Source organism: Phalaenopsis equestris, unplaced genomic scaffold (assembly GCF_001263595.1).
Source record: "Phalaenopsis equestris unplaced genomic scaffold, ASM126359v1 Scaffold000600, whole genome shotgun sequence".
Classification (NCBI taxonomy): Eukaryota; Viridiplantae; Streptophyta; class Magnoliopsida; order Asparagales; family Orchidaceae; genus Phalaenopsis; species Phalaenopsis equestris.
The window spans coordinates 241,130-254,917 of NW_018165040.1; the positions used below are offsets into that span (position 1 = coordinate 241,130).

General features: G+C 34.5%; 1 protein-coding gene across 4 annotated transcripts in view; it reads right to left on the minus strand.

The window, feature by feature from the left end:
• Window positions 1–1,822: 1,822 nt before the first annotated feature.
• The window catches only part of LOC110029633 (dentin sialophosphoprotein-like), a 29,854-nt gene continuing 17,888 nt past the window's right edge, over window positions 1,823–13,788 (minus strand). For 3 of the 4 annotated variants that reach the window (XM_020732011.1, XM_020732008.1, XM_020732009.1), the window contains one exon: window positions 1,823–3,629. In XM_020732011.1, coding sequence (XP_020587670.1) covers window positions 2,134–3,612 — 1,479 coding nt within the window. In that variant the 5' untranslated portion in view covers window positions 3,613–3,629 and the 3' untranslated portion in view covers window positions 1,823–2,133. Of the gene's footprint in view, window positions 3,630–10,585; window positions 10,686–13,788 lie in introns of those variants that run through there. The other variant, XM_020732007.1, reaches the window with a different exon arrangement.

Genomic DNA, 13,788 nt, shown 5'->3' on the forward strand with positions numbered 1-13,788 from the left:
TATTTTTTCTTGGATCCAAGCTGTTTAGGATAGTTTATTTTATAGAGCATTAAATTTATTATTTTTTATTAATTCATTTTTAAATGGTATAAAAAAAATAAGTTGTTTATTACAAATAGTTAATTATTGTTGCTAATCAGATGCTTTTAATATTATTCAGAAATTTACCTAGCTTTTTCTATATTTACATTAATATCCCTTTAAAGTGTCTTTCTTTGAAATTGAGTGATGGCAATATTTTTAGTATGATTCGAGTGATTTCAATGTTAGATATATAAATATCAAAGTTTATGTGTTAAATATATAAATTCATGAGAATTGTATGGTATATATGTAAATGCTGCTAAAAAAACGGTGGAATTAAGGGGATATGGAATATTAATGAATCAGCTTGTCATTAATAAATGCTAGCAACTAACTTCAAGCAAAGGCTGCTAACGAGTAACGACACCCCCATTAATTTTCTATAAATGATGAGAATAAAGCATAAATAAAACATTTAATATAAAATTGTGGATTAAATTAAAGTTCTTCTAACAATCCTCTTCTTCTTTCTCAAAGTAAATTCATTTTCTCACAAAATGAATCAATAAAAAGAATTAATTTAGCAGAAGTATCAATTACAAAGTCAGAAACCAATTAAAGCCTTCTAATTTTTTTTTTATTTTTTTAAGGATTGGCCAGAGGTTATTATACGAGACTTCAACCACCCCTAATGTGCCTAACAGTTTGTTTGCCAACTTCTTAAGGCCAACTATGCCAAAGGAAATTCAAACACCCAACCTGAGGGGTCTACGCCATTCCGAAGCCAATTAGAACATCTAAGTTCTAAATTCATTAATTTATTAATGCATTTATTACTCATTTTGTTTTGGGTGAAGCGTAAAGAGCAGCATCTTTAATAACAGTACAAAAGTGAAACTTTTTTTATAGATAATATAAATTATACAGTACTTGAAAGGAAAATTTACACAGCATATCACACAATTCTTAAGTATTTATATATCTAGCAAAATATTGATAATTATATTTGTAACATTTCGGTGTTATAAATTTTTGCATTAAAAGTAATATTTCACTGTAAGAAAAATAGAAAATGTGATATTTTTAATACAATATTACAGATTTCCCTTAAATGTTATGCATGAAAACATGTAAATATATGAAAATTGTTTGGTATGTAAGTAAATGATCCTTATTAATAATTATAAACCTGCTGCAAATAGAGCATGTTGTGAATAGGATTAATAATTATAAACCTGCTGCAAATCGAGCATGTTGTGAATAGGACTGTAAACGAGCCGAGCTTGAGCGAGCTCAGGCTTGGCTCGTGTTCGGGTCGTTTGAAATAGCTTGTGTTCGAAATTGGCTCATGAATAATGTGTTTGTGTTCGGCTTGATTTAAATATTCGTGTTCGTGTTCGGCTCGAAATTGGCTCGTTAAACTAAAATTGAGAAAAATAGATGCAAAGTGCGGGATTCGAACCTGGATCAAATATATACAAAAGAAGACACTAATCACATTGCCACATGAGGTGTTATGATTTAAACTTAGACATAAATATATATATAATATATTATTATATAAATAATATATGTAATATATTGTTATATAAAAAGTTATATAATTTTTTTTTCTTCGAGCTTAAAAATTTGTTCGTGTTCGGCTCGTTCATTAAGCCTAACGAGCCAAACACGACCTGTTCCCGAACAACGAGCCAAATTAACAGCCCTAGTTGTGAAGGCCTTTAATAATTTTGAGTCGTTTAATTCCCTTGGATACTGAATTTAAAGAAATATGTTAAAAGATAAGACTAAGCTGTGATAAAGCGGAATCAGAAATTAAACAAAATAATCTCAGGGTTGTATTATCCTTCCCATCCAGCAGCAAATTTGCGACTTTTGGGGCTCACCAACACCAAATATACATCTCTCAAGGCAACAGAAGGGAGAAAAATTCATCATATAAGCAGTACACAGAGAAAACTATGGCTAAATTCTAATGATAATTTCTGAAACAGTAAACCTGGTAATAGGCTGACCAAAGTGCTTTCAACACTGAAGAACAGGGAAACAGAAGAGATTACACAGCTTCAGAGCTTCAAATTCCACTCGCTGCAATTTTCCAGCATCCTACTGAACTGTCTTCTCTTCCGAAGCCTCTCCCTCTGCGTTTGAGTTCTCAGTGTTGTTATTAATGGTGCTCTCAGCTTCAAAGTTATTGCCTCCCTCAACTTGAACAGCCTCCACTGCCGGAACCTCGTTGGTAGAATCGTCTGAATTTATGATCTCATTGACTTCAGATGATTTCATGGCTTTATCATCTGATGCAGCATCATTCCCTTCTTCCTTAACTGTATGAACTTCATTCCCAGTTGCTGCTATTTCAATAACCGGATCAGAACCAGTCAAATCATCAGAGTTTCCCTTTTTATTTTCACTGGCCTCGCCAGCATCAGCGTGTGTAATCTCTTTGTTTTGATCTTCAGAACCTCTTTGCTCAATAGCTTCAGAAGATTTCCCTTTTTCTTCAATAGATTCATGGGAATTATTTTCAGAATCAGTCTCCACCTTAGCATCCTCATTGTTTTCTTGCAGTTCTGCAACCGCGTTATTATTAGCTTCTGATGAAATTTCTTTTGGAATCAGTCCCTCGGGGTCAGAAATTTTATCTGATTGGGAACCAAAAGAGACATCATTTGAAGTGTCACTGAAATTCGATAAAATTTCAATCTCTTTATCAGAATCGCCATCGATCTTCATTTCTCCTGAAGAGTTTTTATCAGAATTCTCAACTTCAGAAGCATTTCCAAGTTGAGGTTCAACCTCTCCCTCTTTAGAAGCCTCATTATCATTATGAAGAGAAGTATCACTGTTAAACGCATCAGTAACCTGATCATTAGTTGATTTTGCATCATCTTGTGTTGAACTAACATGAGCGTCATCAGAACCTGCTCCGCCATCGACAAGAACAGTCTTATTATCATCAGTAGTTTCAGAAAGAGACTTTATATCTTTATCATCCACTGACACCGCCTCTTGATGTCTTGCTTCACCATTTTCTTGTTCATTCTCCTTTCCAGTAGAGACTGAAGGGGTCTCTTCACCTTCATTACTATTCTCGTTTTGGTCAGAAGAGTTTTCTCTCTCCCTCTCATTTGGCAAATGAAGAGTTTCCGCTCCATTATGAGAATCAGAATGTTCCTCTAGTGAACTTTCTTTCTCCCCATTAATCGAATTACTTTCTTTAGAATCATCGAGTTCAGGATTGTGAGAAATCTTCTTAGACTTTTCTTCAGTATTTGAATCAGAAGAATCCTGCTTAGCTTCATCTTGCTTGATTTCAGTGCTTTCGTCAGAACCCTGAGAACTGGTGTCTATGATGATGACATTTTCAGAACCAGCATCACCCTTACGGCCCAGAGAGACTTCTTCGCCTCCATCGCTGAGCTTTCGTTCATCATTTCCAGCAAATTCAATCTTTTTCTCGCGAGAATGCTTAACTTGGTATAGCAGCCAACAAGCAACAGCAAGAAGCACGGTCACTTGAAGTATCTTCTTCACGTTGGAGCCTTTGGACCTGTGGTTTCGACTGCTTGAATAGTGAAACATTGCAGTTCTTGTAACAACTGTAGAATTCCAATAGAGTTAGCAGAGCTATAAAATTGGTAAGCATGCAAGTAATCTTAATATTCCTAAGTTCAAAGCAAGGGCAAGCTTCACGTAATAGAACATAAATGTCACTAAAAAGTTCTTAATTATTTTCATTTCATTTTTGCTTAATCTTTCACGTCTCTCTCATTTTCTATCATAATCTTCCATTTCTTAAAGACTTCAAATACATCATAATTATGCCTTAAGAAATACTCATGACTTTCCCATGTGATCATCAATGAATGTAACAAAATAGTGAGACCATCCAATTGACTGAACTAGAGCAGGACCTCGTACATTAATATGCACTAACTCCAGTTTCTTTGACTTCATCACTAAACCGCTCTTCGAGAAAGAAATTTTCTTTTGCTTGTCATATATGCAATATTCACAGAAATTCAGATCAACTGATTTTAAACCCTAAAACTTATTTTTATAAAGTAGGGACTTCATACATTTCTCACTCATATGACCAAGTCTACCGTGCCACAAACTTGCATCCCCCCTGGTTCCAACAACATCAATGAAATCAACCACTTCATTGATCAAATAAATGGTGTCTTCAATGTTGCCCCGAGCTATCACTAATGCCCCATTGTCACCTTCCATGAATCACCTGTGAAAGTTGTCATGAGTCCTGACTTTGCCAGCATGCTCACAGAAATAAGATTTCTCTTCAAACTTGGAACATGTATGGCATTAGTAAGCTTCCAAACTGTTCTATTTGACAACTTGATATCAACATCACCCTTTTTAATTATACTGCAGGCCTTATTATCTCTGAAATAAACCTTCTCTAGATCACTCTAAGCGTAGTTTTTGAGTGTCTTTTTATTAGGGCAAGCTTGAAAAGATGCACATGAATCCACTATACAGGACTCAGTGCTAACTAAGGATAACACTAGGGATTCATTTTGGATTTCACTTGTAGAGACATTAGTAGAAAAACTTGGAACTTTGCAGTCTTTTTTGAAATGCCCTTTCTAACCGCTAGGGGTGTAAACAAGTCGAACACCAGCGAGCCCATACTCAGCCCGTGTTCGGCTCGTTTATATTTCGAGCTCAAAAGGTGTGTTCGTGTTCGACTTGTTTGCTTAGCGAACCGAACACGAGTCATTCACGAACAAAGAGTCGTTTGCCGCTCATTTGAGATACAATGATTCACCCTCTACTCTTATGTTCTTGTTAGGCTATGATAATATAGTGTGGATCCTATGAGTTGAATTTGTTATGAAGGCCTTATATATTGATCAGTCGCTACCCATTTGGGATGTGAGTGACTCACTCTCTTCCTTGTGTCTTTGCTAGAGCTTTGAAAGAATTAGGATGTTTCTGTGAAATAATACCCTTTCGGTGACCTATTTACTGGTCATGATAATGTAAGCAAGTTTATTTTATCGAGAGTATTCTTGGGTATCCCCGAAGATGTAATTAACCAAAGGGACGAACACAAGCTTCTTAGCGAGCCGAACACGAGCTGTTCGCGAACAACGAGCCGTTTTGACAGCCCTACTAACCGCAGTTCTAGCATTCTCATCTTCTTGACTTGGGCTTTCCTTTCTTAGAATTGGATCTGCCTCTGCCTGTATTACTGTCCATATTTCTTCCTCTGTTATCAACATTAAACACAAAATCTGAAGATTCATCATTTGTTAATTTTCTGCGAACTTCTTCATTCAGCACCACATCCATAATATCATCGATGTTCAATTTCGAAATCCCTGAAAAATTACTCACAGTCGTTACCAAGCAATCCCAACTTTTTGGCAAAGACATTGAATCACCAGTGTTCTGATCTTGTCAACAAATTTGATCCACACAGAACATAACTGGCTTGTCACAGTGTTGAAGTTATTAAGATGCTCTGTCACTGAACTGTCTTCCACCATCTTTATGTTGAATAATTTCTTCGTTAACAAAAATCTTATTAGAAGCAGAAAAATCTTATTGGAAGAAGAAGGTATTTCGTATGTCCCAGTTAAAGCCACCATGAGATCCACCGCAGTTTTCTCATTTGTAATGTTGAATGCGACAAATGAGAAAAGTGTTAACCTGATCAAGCCCAGTGTCTTTCGATCGAACACTTCTCATTCCTCCATAGTTATAGACTCAAGTTTCTCCATGATTCATTGTAGTGGCAAGTAAAACTTTTTCTGATACAACAAATCCTCCACTTAGATCTTCCAGAAAGCGAAATTCGTCCCATTGAACTTCTACACCTTGAACTTTGCTTCTTTGATCGTTGCTCCAACTCGAATCGAACCCCTCTCTCATATTAATTCTTGTTCGGAATCCTCCAAATAATTCTCAATGTCACAGCGGAATAGGATCACATGATTTGAGAAAACCGGAACAATAAATCTAAACCGAAAGCACAATAAAAAAATAACCAAAAAAGAACATAGGAATTTTACGTGGAAAAACCCGATAACAGAAAAAACTACGGAGCCACGTCACGACAAATTTCAGTATGAATTTTAGAGTTTTACAAATGATTCACACAAATTTATTCTCCATACTCACACGAAGACACTTACAGTGCTACCACTCCACACTCTCCCTATTGATCTGACGCGGAAACGCATGCCGAAAAAGACCAGGATCCTTCTCACCTTCACCAGGATTTTGTTGATGAACAAACAAAAAGAGTTTCGCTCCAAGCCTGCACATACGCTACCCAAAATTGGTTTAAAAACCCAAAAAGTAGAGTAATTGCAACAAACGTTTAGAAACCCAGATTTGGTGCCTAAGCGCCAAGCTCTTAGAATCACACCCAGATTTGGCGCCTAAGCGCCAAGCTCTTAGGATCACCCCCAGCAAACTGGGGGCTTGAGCACCCAAGGTCGGTGCTTAAGTGTCGGCTCCTTTGTCCACCCAAAAATATGGGCGCTTGAGCGCTCAAAGGGGGCGCAAACGCGCCCCCTTCTTTGTCAGCGCCCAAAGATGGGCGCTTAGGCGTCGGGATATTGGTGTGCTTTGGATCCATATACACAACAAAGAGATGGAATATAATTTTCGGTATTGGTTGATCTAGTGGCATAACGGTAACAATGAGTGATTAAATTATTAAAATGAGTGAATGTTTTAGATATCTCGAGTCTATTTTTCATAGTGATGTGATATAAATAAGAATGTTATTAGTAGGATTCAAACGGGATGGTTTAAGTTGAGGAATGCATTGGGCTTATTATGTGATAGTAAAGTACCACTTAGATTTAAAAGAAATAATTAATAGGATGGTGGTGAGGCCAGCACTACTTTATGGCACAAAATGTACAAAATGTTGGCCTGTAAAAGAGAAGCATAAAATTTAAAGTTGTGTTGTAGTGATGAGAATGCTTAGGTGGATGAGTGGTTTTACACTAAGAGACAAAACGTGAAAAGAATATATCCCTGAAAAGATTGGAGTAGCTCCAATGGCAGATAAGATTAGAGAGAGTTGCCTTAAATAGTTTGGTCTCATAAAGGTCGAACATCCGATGACACAGTTAGGAAAGTAGATATTTTGAATTTGACTTATGCTAAGAAAGGTAGAGGTAGATCTAACAAGACTTGGGCATGTTGCATAAAAATAATCTTAATTTATTAGAATTAAATGGAAAATATGACAATCAATAGGGCGCAATGGAGAAAAATGATTCAAGTAGCCGACCCCACTTAGTGGGACAAAGCCTTGTTGTTGTAATTATTGTATCAAAATTTAGCCTCCTTCATGAGAAGGCATGAAACCATATATAAACTCCTCGCTTAAAACCCATTTAGCATGAATTAGTCACACCTTTATATTGAACCCTTGTTGCCTGTTTGTAGCATATGTGAAATAAATTGGCCTTGATTAACATAGCAAGAATTGGATTTATTTACATGCTAAATTTATTCACATTAGGCGAAATTAAGGTTTGGAGAGCCTCCTGAATCATTATTTCCCCCTTTTAAACTCATTTGTCCTTACTAATCAGTAATCGCCATTATTCAGGACCATTATTCAGGAAGCAAATATAATTTATGGTTGACCCTCCAGTCAGCTCTAAGGATATATTTAATCCAGAAAATGTTATAGATGGCTTTTAGCTCAATCAAAACCTGCGAGTTTCAACATCTAGAAGAATTATTCTATTAGAAACGCAGCATATAACAAATAAACTTAATAAATAAAGCAAACTGCTTCTTCATTCTTATAAATCTCTGATGCGTTCTTATTTGATCTAGATTTTCAAAATAACAATTTGCAAATGCAAGAAATGCTTTGATACCAACTTGTTTTGGAATAAACTCAACACCACAATATGCTTTATTATAATATCAACTCGAGGAACAATGATGTAGAATATTTTTGAACCGATAGAAATTTTTCTGTATAAAAAGGCTGTGTGGAACCCAGGTTCGTGGGCTTTTTCTTACATATAATATTTTTCATGCATGCATGATTTAGAGTTGCTTTAAAGTATCAATCAAGAAACATGCAAGAATTCATGTAAGTTGAGGAAATGATCGATATGAAGAAAGTTATATTGCATTTGATAGATATCTATAATCTAATTAGAGTTTCCACGTAAACTATAATCCTCCTATCTTACTTGCAGAGAGAGAGAGAGAGAGTAGGATTTTGGGGTTTGCACATACGATATTGAACCTCTTAGCCCGAGATTCATGTTTAAAACTTAAAGATTTTTGGCACATGCTCTGGATCATAATTTTGTTAGATATAAGAGGGAGGTGGTCTAACCGAGCCAATTTGAAAATTGAGCCAAATGATACTCTAGTCCGCTAAGAAAATGGCACATAAATTTAACTCAATGAGCTAATGAGCCAAGCTTGAGCTAATCCCAACAAAAATCATTAGCTCATGAGATAATATGCTTAAAAAATAGTAATATAAAATACATTCAGAATATATTATAATTTAAGAGTTTAAATAATTTTGTTAGATTAAGAGGGAGGTACAGGTCTAACCGCGCCAATTTGAAAGCCAAATAATACTCTAGTCCGCTAAGAAAATGGCACATAAATTTAACTCAATGGACTAATGAGCCAAACTTGAGCTAATCCCAACAAAAATCATTAGCTCATCAGATAATATGCTTAAAAAATGGTAATATAAATGCATTCAAAATATATTACAATTTAAGAGTTTAAATATAAATTATTAAAAAAAATTTAAAAAGTATATCTCACTTTTTAATATCAAATGAATACAACTACTACTAGAATCAGAATCATTTTCTCCTTTATACTAAATGAACTAGCTCATGATTTAGAATTAAGCTTGAACTAAATAAATTTATCATTTCAAGCTCAAGCCGAAAGTGGCTCAAGCTCATTTAGACTCATTTACATCCTGTAGTAAGGCATTGGGTATCCAAGTTATGTCAAAACTAAAAAGATAACAAGAAAGGTTCATATGATTTGATAAAAGAGAAACTATTTTTCTGATTGAATTTCAGGTCGGTATATGAGTTATATTTATATACATTCGTTTCTCTAATGAAGAAAGGAAGAAACCTACATCAAGTCAAATCTAGTTTAAAAGTACATTAAAGAAATATCAACTAAAATATAATAATTCCTAACAAAACATGATAAACTATATTAATCCTACTTTATTTTTCTTACGCCTGGACAAACAACAGAGAGAAAAATAGAGGGGATGTTGTAGGGTGAAAATCAGAGTATGCTCCTAAGCTTCTTTTCGGCAGTCAGACCTCCCTATTAGGAGATTCAATTTGAATTATAGATTATTTTTTATCCCCTATTTTGGTGAGAAAATTGGAATTCAACATGCTTTATGAATTTCTTCAAAATTCAGCCTTGTAAACAAGTTAGCATTAAACAATTTACAAAGTCGTTATTTTGGGCTCATTTAGCATAAATTAGTGTCCCATCTTGAAAACATGGATCCACTTGTTTTTAATCTTGTATGAAGTCCACTTGCCTTGGCTTGGCATGGATTAACCCTGAATTTATTTGTTTGTTCAATTTAGTCTCAACTGTATTGGACTAAGATTTAAAGAGACAATTGGATCATCTATACATAGAATATATGTATATAAACGAATAATTTACAAAACAAATATCCAAAAGTTTAAAATAAAAGTAATAGATATAATAATACAAACAAATCATCGAGAGTTTAATAAATCATTGAAATGCAACAAAATCCTTATAGAATCTTAGGGCCTGTTTGGTAGGAACATTTATGCAGGTAGACTTCAGAGTAAATCCTACCAAATGGTCAAAAAAAATAATTTAAATTTTAAAGAATCTTGAGGTGCTCCACATGTACATGCCCGGACGTTTTTGCCAACTACATTAAAGTTCCCACTCTAATAACCATCTTGAATTTTCTTAAACATTCGTAACCAGAAAGAACGTAATCAGAAAGAAGTTTTTAAGAGATGAAGTGGAGAGAAAAGCCCAAGGATCCACCTAATCCTCTACAAGAATCAAATAATTACCAAGGTTTCATATCAAATAAATAAATCAATAAAGGATAATCGTTAGATCTACGGCTTACTAGTTAATCAGCTTGATTAATATGCATATTAAATAAAAAAAAAAGTCACGCAGACTACCACCGAACGGAACATTCCATTACATCCTCGCTGGAAAAAGGAATCTCATCTGCTCCATTGGTGACCTAACCCCACTTTGCCGCCAATTTCCTCTACCGACACACCTCCGGCATTCAAACAGAATCACACAGTTCCAATCAGCAAAAACAATCATAGATCGAGATTAAAAGCATTCAAACAAAAAATAAGAGAACTTTGTGGCTTCGAATCCCAAATTAAACTAAGAATCGTGAAATGCCCATTGAATCTAAGAAGATGGATCTGAAAATGTAGAGAATCGAACAACCGCGAGTGTTATTGCGAATAAATTTTAAGCAGAAATTGAAAAAAAAACAAAAAGGAACTGGAATTTAGATTACCTCTATATGAAAGATTGAGAGGAGCGGTAGGAAGCCGAGATCGGATTTGAGAAAATGGGTGCACGGTAGGAGATAGAGGCGGAATGCAGCCAGATTTAGGCCGAAGGCTTTATATATATATATATATATATAATGTTTGTAATTATTATTATTATTATAAATACCTACATTTCACTGCGAGCCGATTCATGAGTTGATTTGGGTTTGGCTGGATAAATGGCTCACGAGTTGCGCATGATGAGTTAACCAGCTAAGCACAAGTCAGGCCTGACTTGACTTGTTGGCTCCTAAGTAAGGCAATTTAAAAATTATTAATATAAAATATATTAAAAATATAGTAAATCTTGAGTTTTATCATTAAATTATTAAAAAATAATTTTAAAAAATTATATCTTATATCAAATAAATTCTTACTATTTATATTTTAATTGCTCATTGCATTTATCATTTTATCATAAAAATGATTTAAATGATTTTTATTTGTCCTCTGTTATAATAAACAAATCAGCTCAAACTCGTAGACAAGCTTGAGCATGAGGCTGAACTTGATTAATTAATCAGGCTCAACCTCAGGTTGGAATTATTTCTTGGTCGATTGAGTCATGTCTCATATTAGAGTTAACCACCAATATAAATGTTATTTTCATTGTTTGGAAAAAAAATTATTACATTTTTTACACAAAATGTTATTTGCTCTGTAACTTAATTCAACGACAAAATCAAGCTATGCTAGGGGTGGGCAACTGCCCTCCTGGAATTTCTAATATATATATATATATAATTAAATATTTTTTCTTAAGTTATGTTATTTATTATCTTAAGTAGTATGATGTAAATAGTCAGAAACTATTTTGATATTTTACTCAATTGATAAGATTCGATTAAAAAAAGTTTAATCAATACTTAAAACTTAATTCACATAAGCTCATTTTAATTAAGAAAATGAAAAAAAATATACTTAAAATATATTATTTTTTAAAAAAAACATGTTATTAAAATTGAATTAGGTTGTACTTCCCAATCGCCCATAATCATTTTCTATTGTTATTGAAATTGAAGTACTTCATTTTCTATTGAAGTAGGTTGTACTTCATTTTCTATTGAAGTTGGTTGTACTTCACAATCGCCCATCTACTTCATTTATTAAAGTAGATGGGCGATTGTGAAATATAACCAACTTCAATAGAAAATGAAGTACAACCTACTTCAATAGAAAATGAAGTACTTCAATTTCAATAACAATAGAAAATGATTATGGGCGATTGGGAAGTACAACCTAATTCAATTTTAATAACATGTTTTTTTTAAAAAATAATATATTTTAAGTATATTTTTTTTCATTTTCTTAATTAAAATGAGCTTATGTGAATTAAGTTTTAAGTATTGATTAAACTTTTTTTAATCGAATCTTATCAATTGAGTAAAATATCAAAATAGTTTCTGACTATTTACATCATACTACTTAAGATAATAAATAACATAACTTAAGAAAAAATATTTAATTATATATATATATATATTAGAAATTCCAGGAGGGCAGTTGCCCACCCCTAACATAGTTTGATTTCGTCTTTGAATTAAGTGACAGAGCAAATAACATTTTGTGTTAAAAATGTAATAATTTTTTTCCAAACAATATTATGAGAAAATAACATTTATATTGGTGGTTAACTCTAATATGGGGGCATGACTCAATCGACCAAGTGAGCCTGATTAATTAATCAAGCTCAACCTCAAGCTCAAGCTTAAATCTATGAGTTTGAGCTGATTTGTCTATTGTAATAGAGGACAAATAATAATCATTTAAATCATTTTTATAATAAAATGATAAATGCAATGAACAAATAACACATAAGTAAAATTTTATTTGATATAAAATATAATTTTTTAAAATTATTTTTAATAATTTATAGATAAAATCTTGAGATTTAATATATTTTAAATATATTTTATATTAATAATTTTTAAATGGCGTTACGTAGGAGCCAACAAGTCAAGCCAGGCCTGACTTGAGTTTAGCTGGTTAACTCATTATGCGCAACTCGTGAGCTATTTATCCTGCCAAACCCAAATCTCGTGAGCTATTTATCCTGCCAAACCTACATCTCCGCCTCTACCGTGCACTCATTTTCTCAAATCCGATCCCCGCTTCCCACCGCTCCTCTCAATCTTTCATATACAGGTAATCTAAATTCCAGTTCCTTTTTTTTTTTTTTCAATTTCTGCTTAAAATTTATTCGCAATAACACTCGCGGTTGTTCGATTCTCTACATTTTCAGATCCATCTTCTTAGATTCAATGGGCATTTCAAGATTCTTTGTTTAATTTGGGATTCAAAGCCACAAAGCTCTCTTATTTTTAGTTTGAATGCTTTTAATCTCGATCTATGATTGTTTTTGCTGATTGGATCTGTGTGATTCTGTTTGAATGCCGGAGGTGTGTCGGTAGAAGGAAATTGGCGGCAAAGTGGGGTTAGGTCACCAATGGAGCAGATGAGATTACTTTTTCCAGCGAGGATGTAATCTAATGTTCCGTTTGGTGGTAGTCTGCGTGAGTTTTTTTTATTTAATATGCATATTAATTAACTAGTAAGCCGTAGATCTAACGATTAGCCTTTATTGATTTATTTATTTGATATGAAACCTTGGTAGTTATTTGATTCTTGTAGAGGATTAGGTGGATCCTTGGGCTTTTCTCTTCCGTGGCTATGATTTATTCCAATGAATTCTACCCGCTGCCCTTCCAAGAACTTTTAACGCCTTGCTATCCAAGAAATTCTCACCAAATTTCTTACCTTCTCCCCGTGAACTCCACTGCCTTCGTCAACCGAACGGAAAGCTCCGATCCCTTCTGACAGTGATCACACCTGTTCACCGGAGAAAACTTCCTGTTCTGTTCTCGCGCCTCCTTCCCACATGCACTCCTCTGCGTCCAGCGAAACAAATCAAGAATTCCTCCTCTGCCTCTCACGCGAAACCCCCTGCCTCTCTAGAGTCGTCGTGCCTCGCCAAACTGCTCAACTCCTCCTGCTTCGCAAACTCTCGAACAGGGAACTCCCCGAACCCTTCTCTGCGCAATCTCCACCTCTTCCCTCTGGCCGAGCTGCTCGCAAGACCGAAATCCTCTGCTGGCAGCCCTGTCGCAAATTTTCGGCCCTCGCTCGATGACTGTTCCTCCTTCTCGCCAAACCGCACAACCTGCGG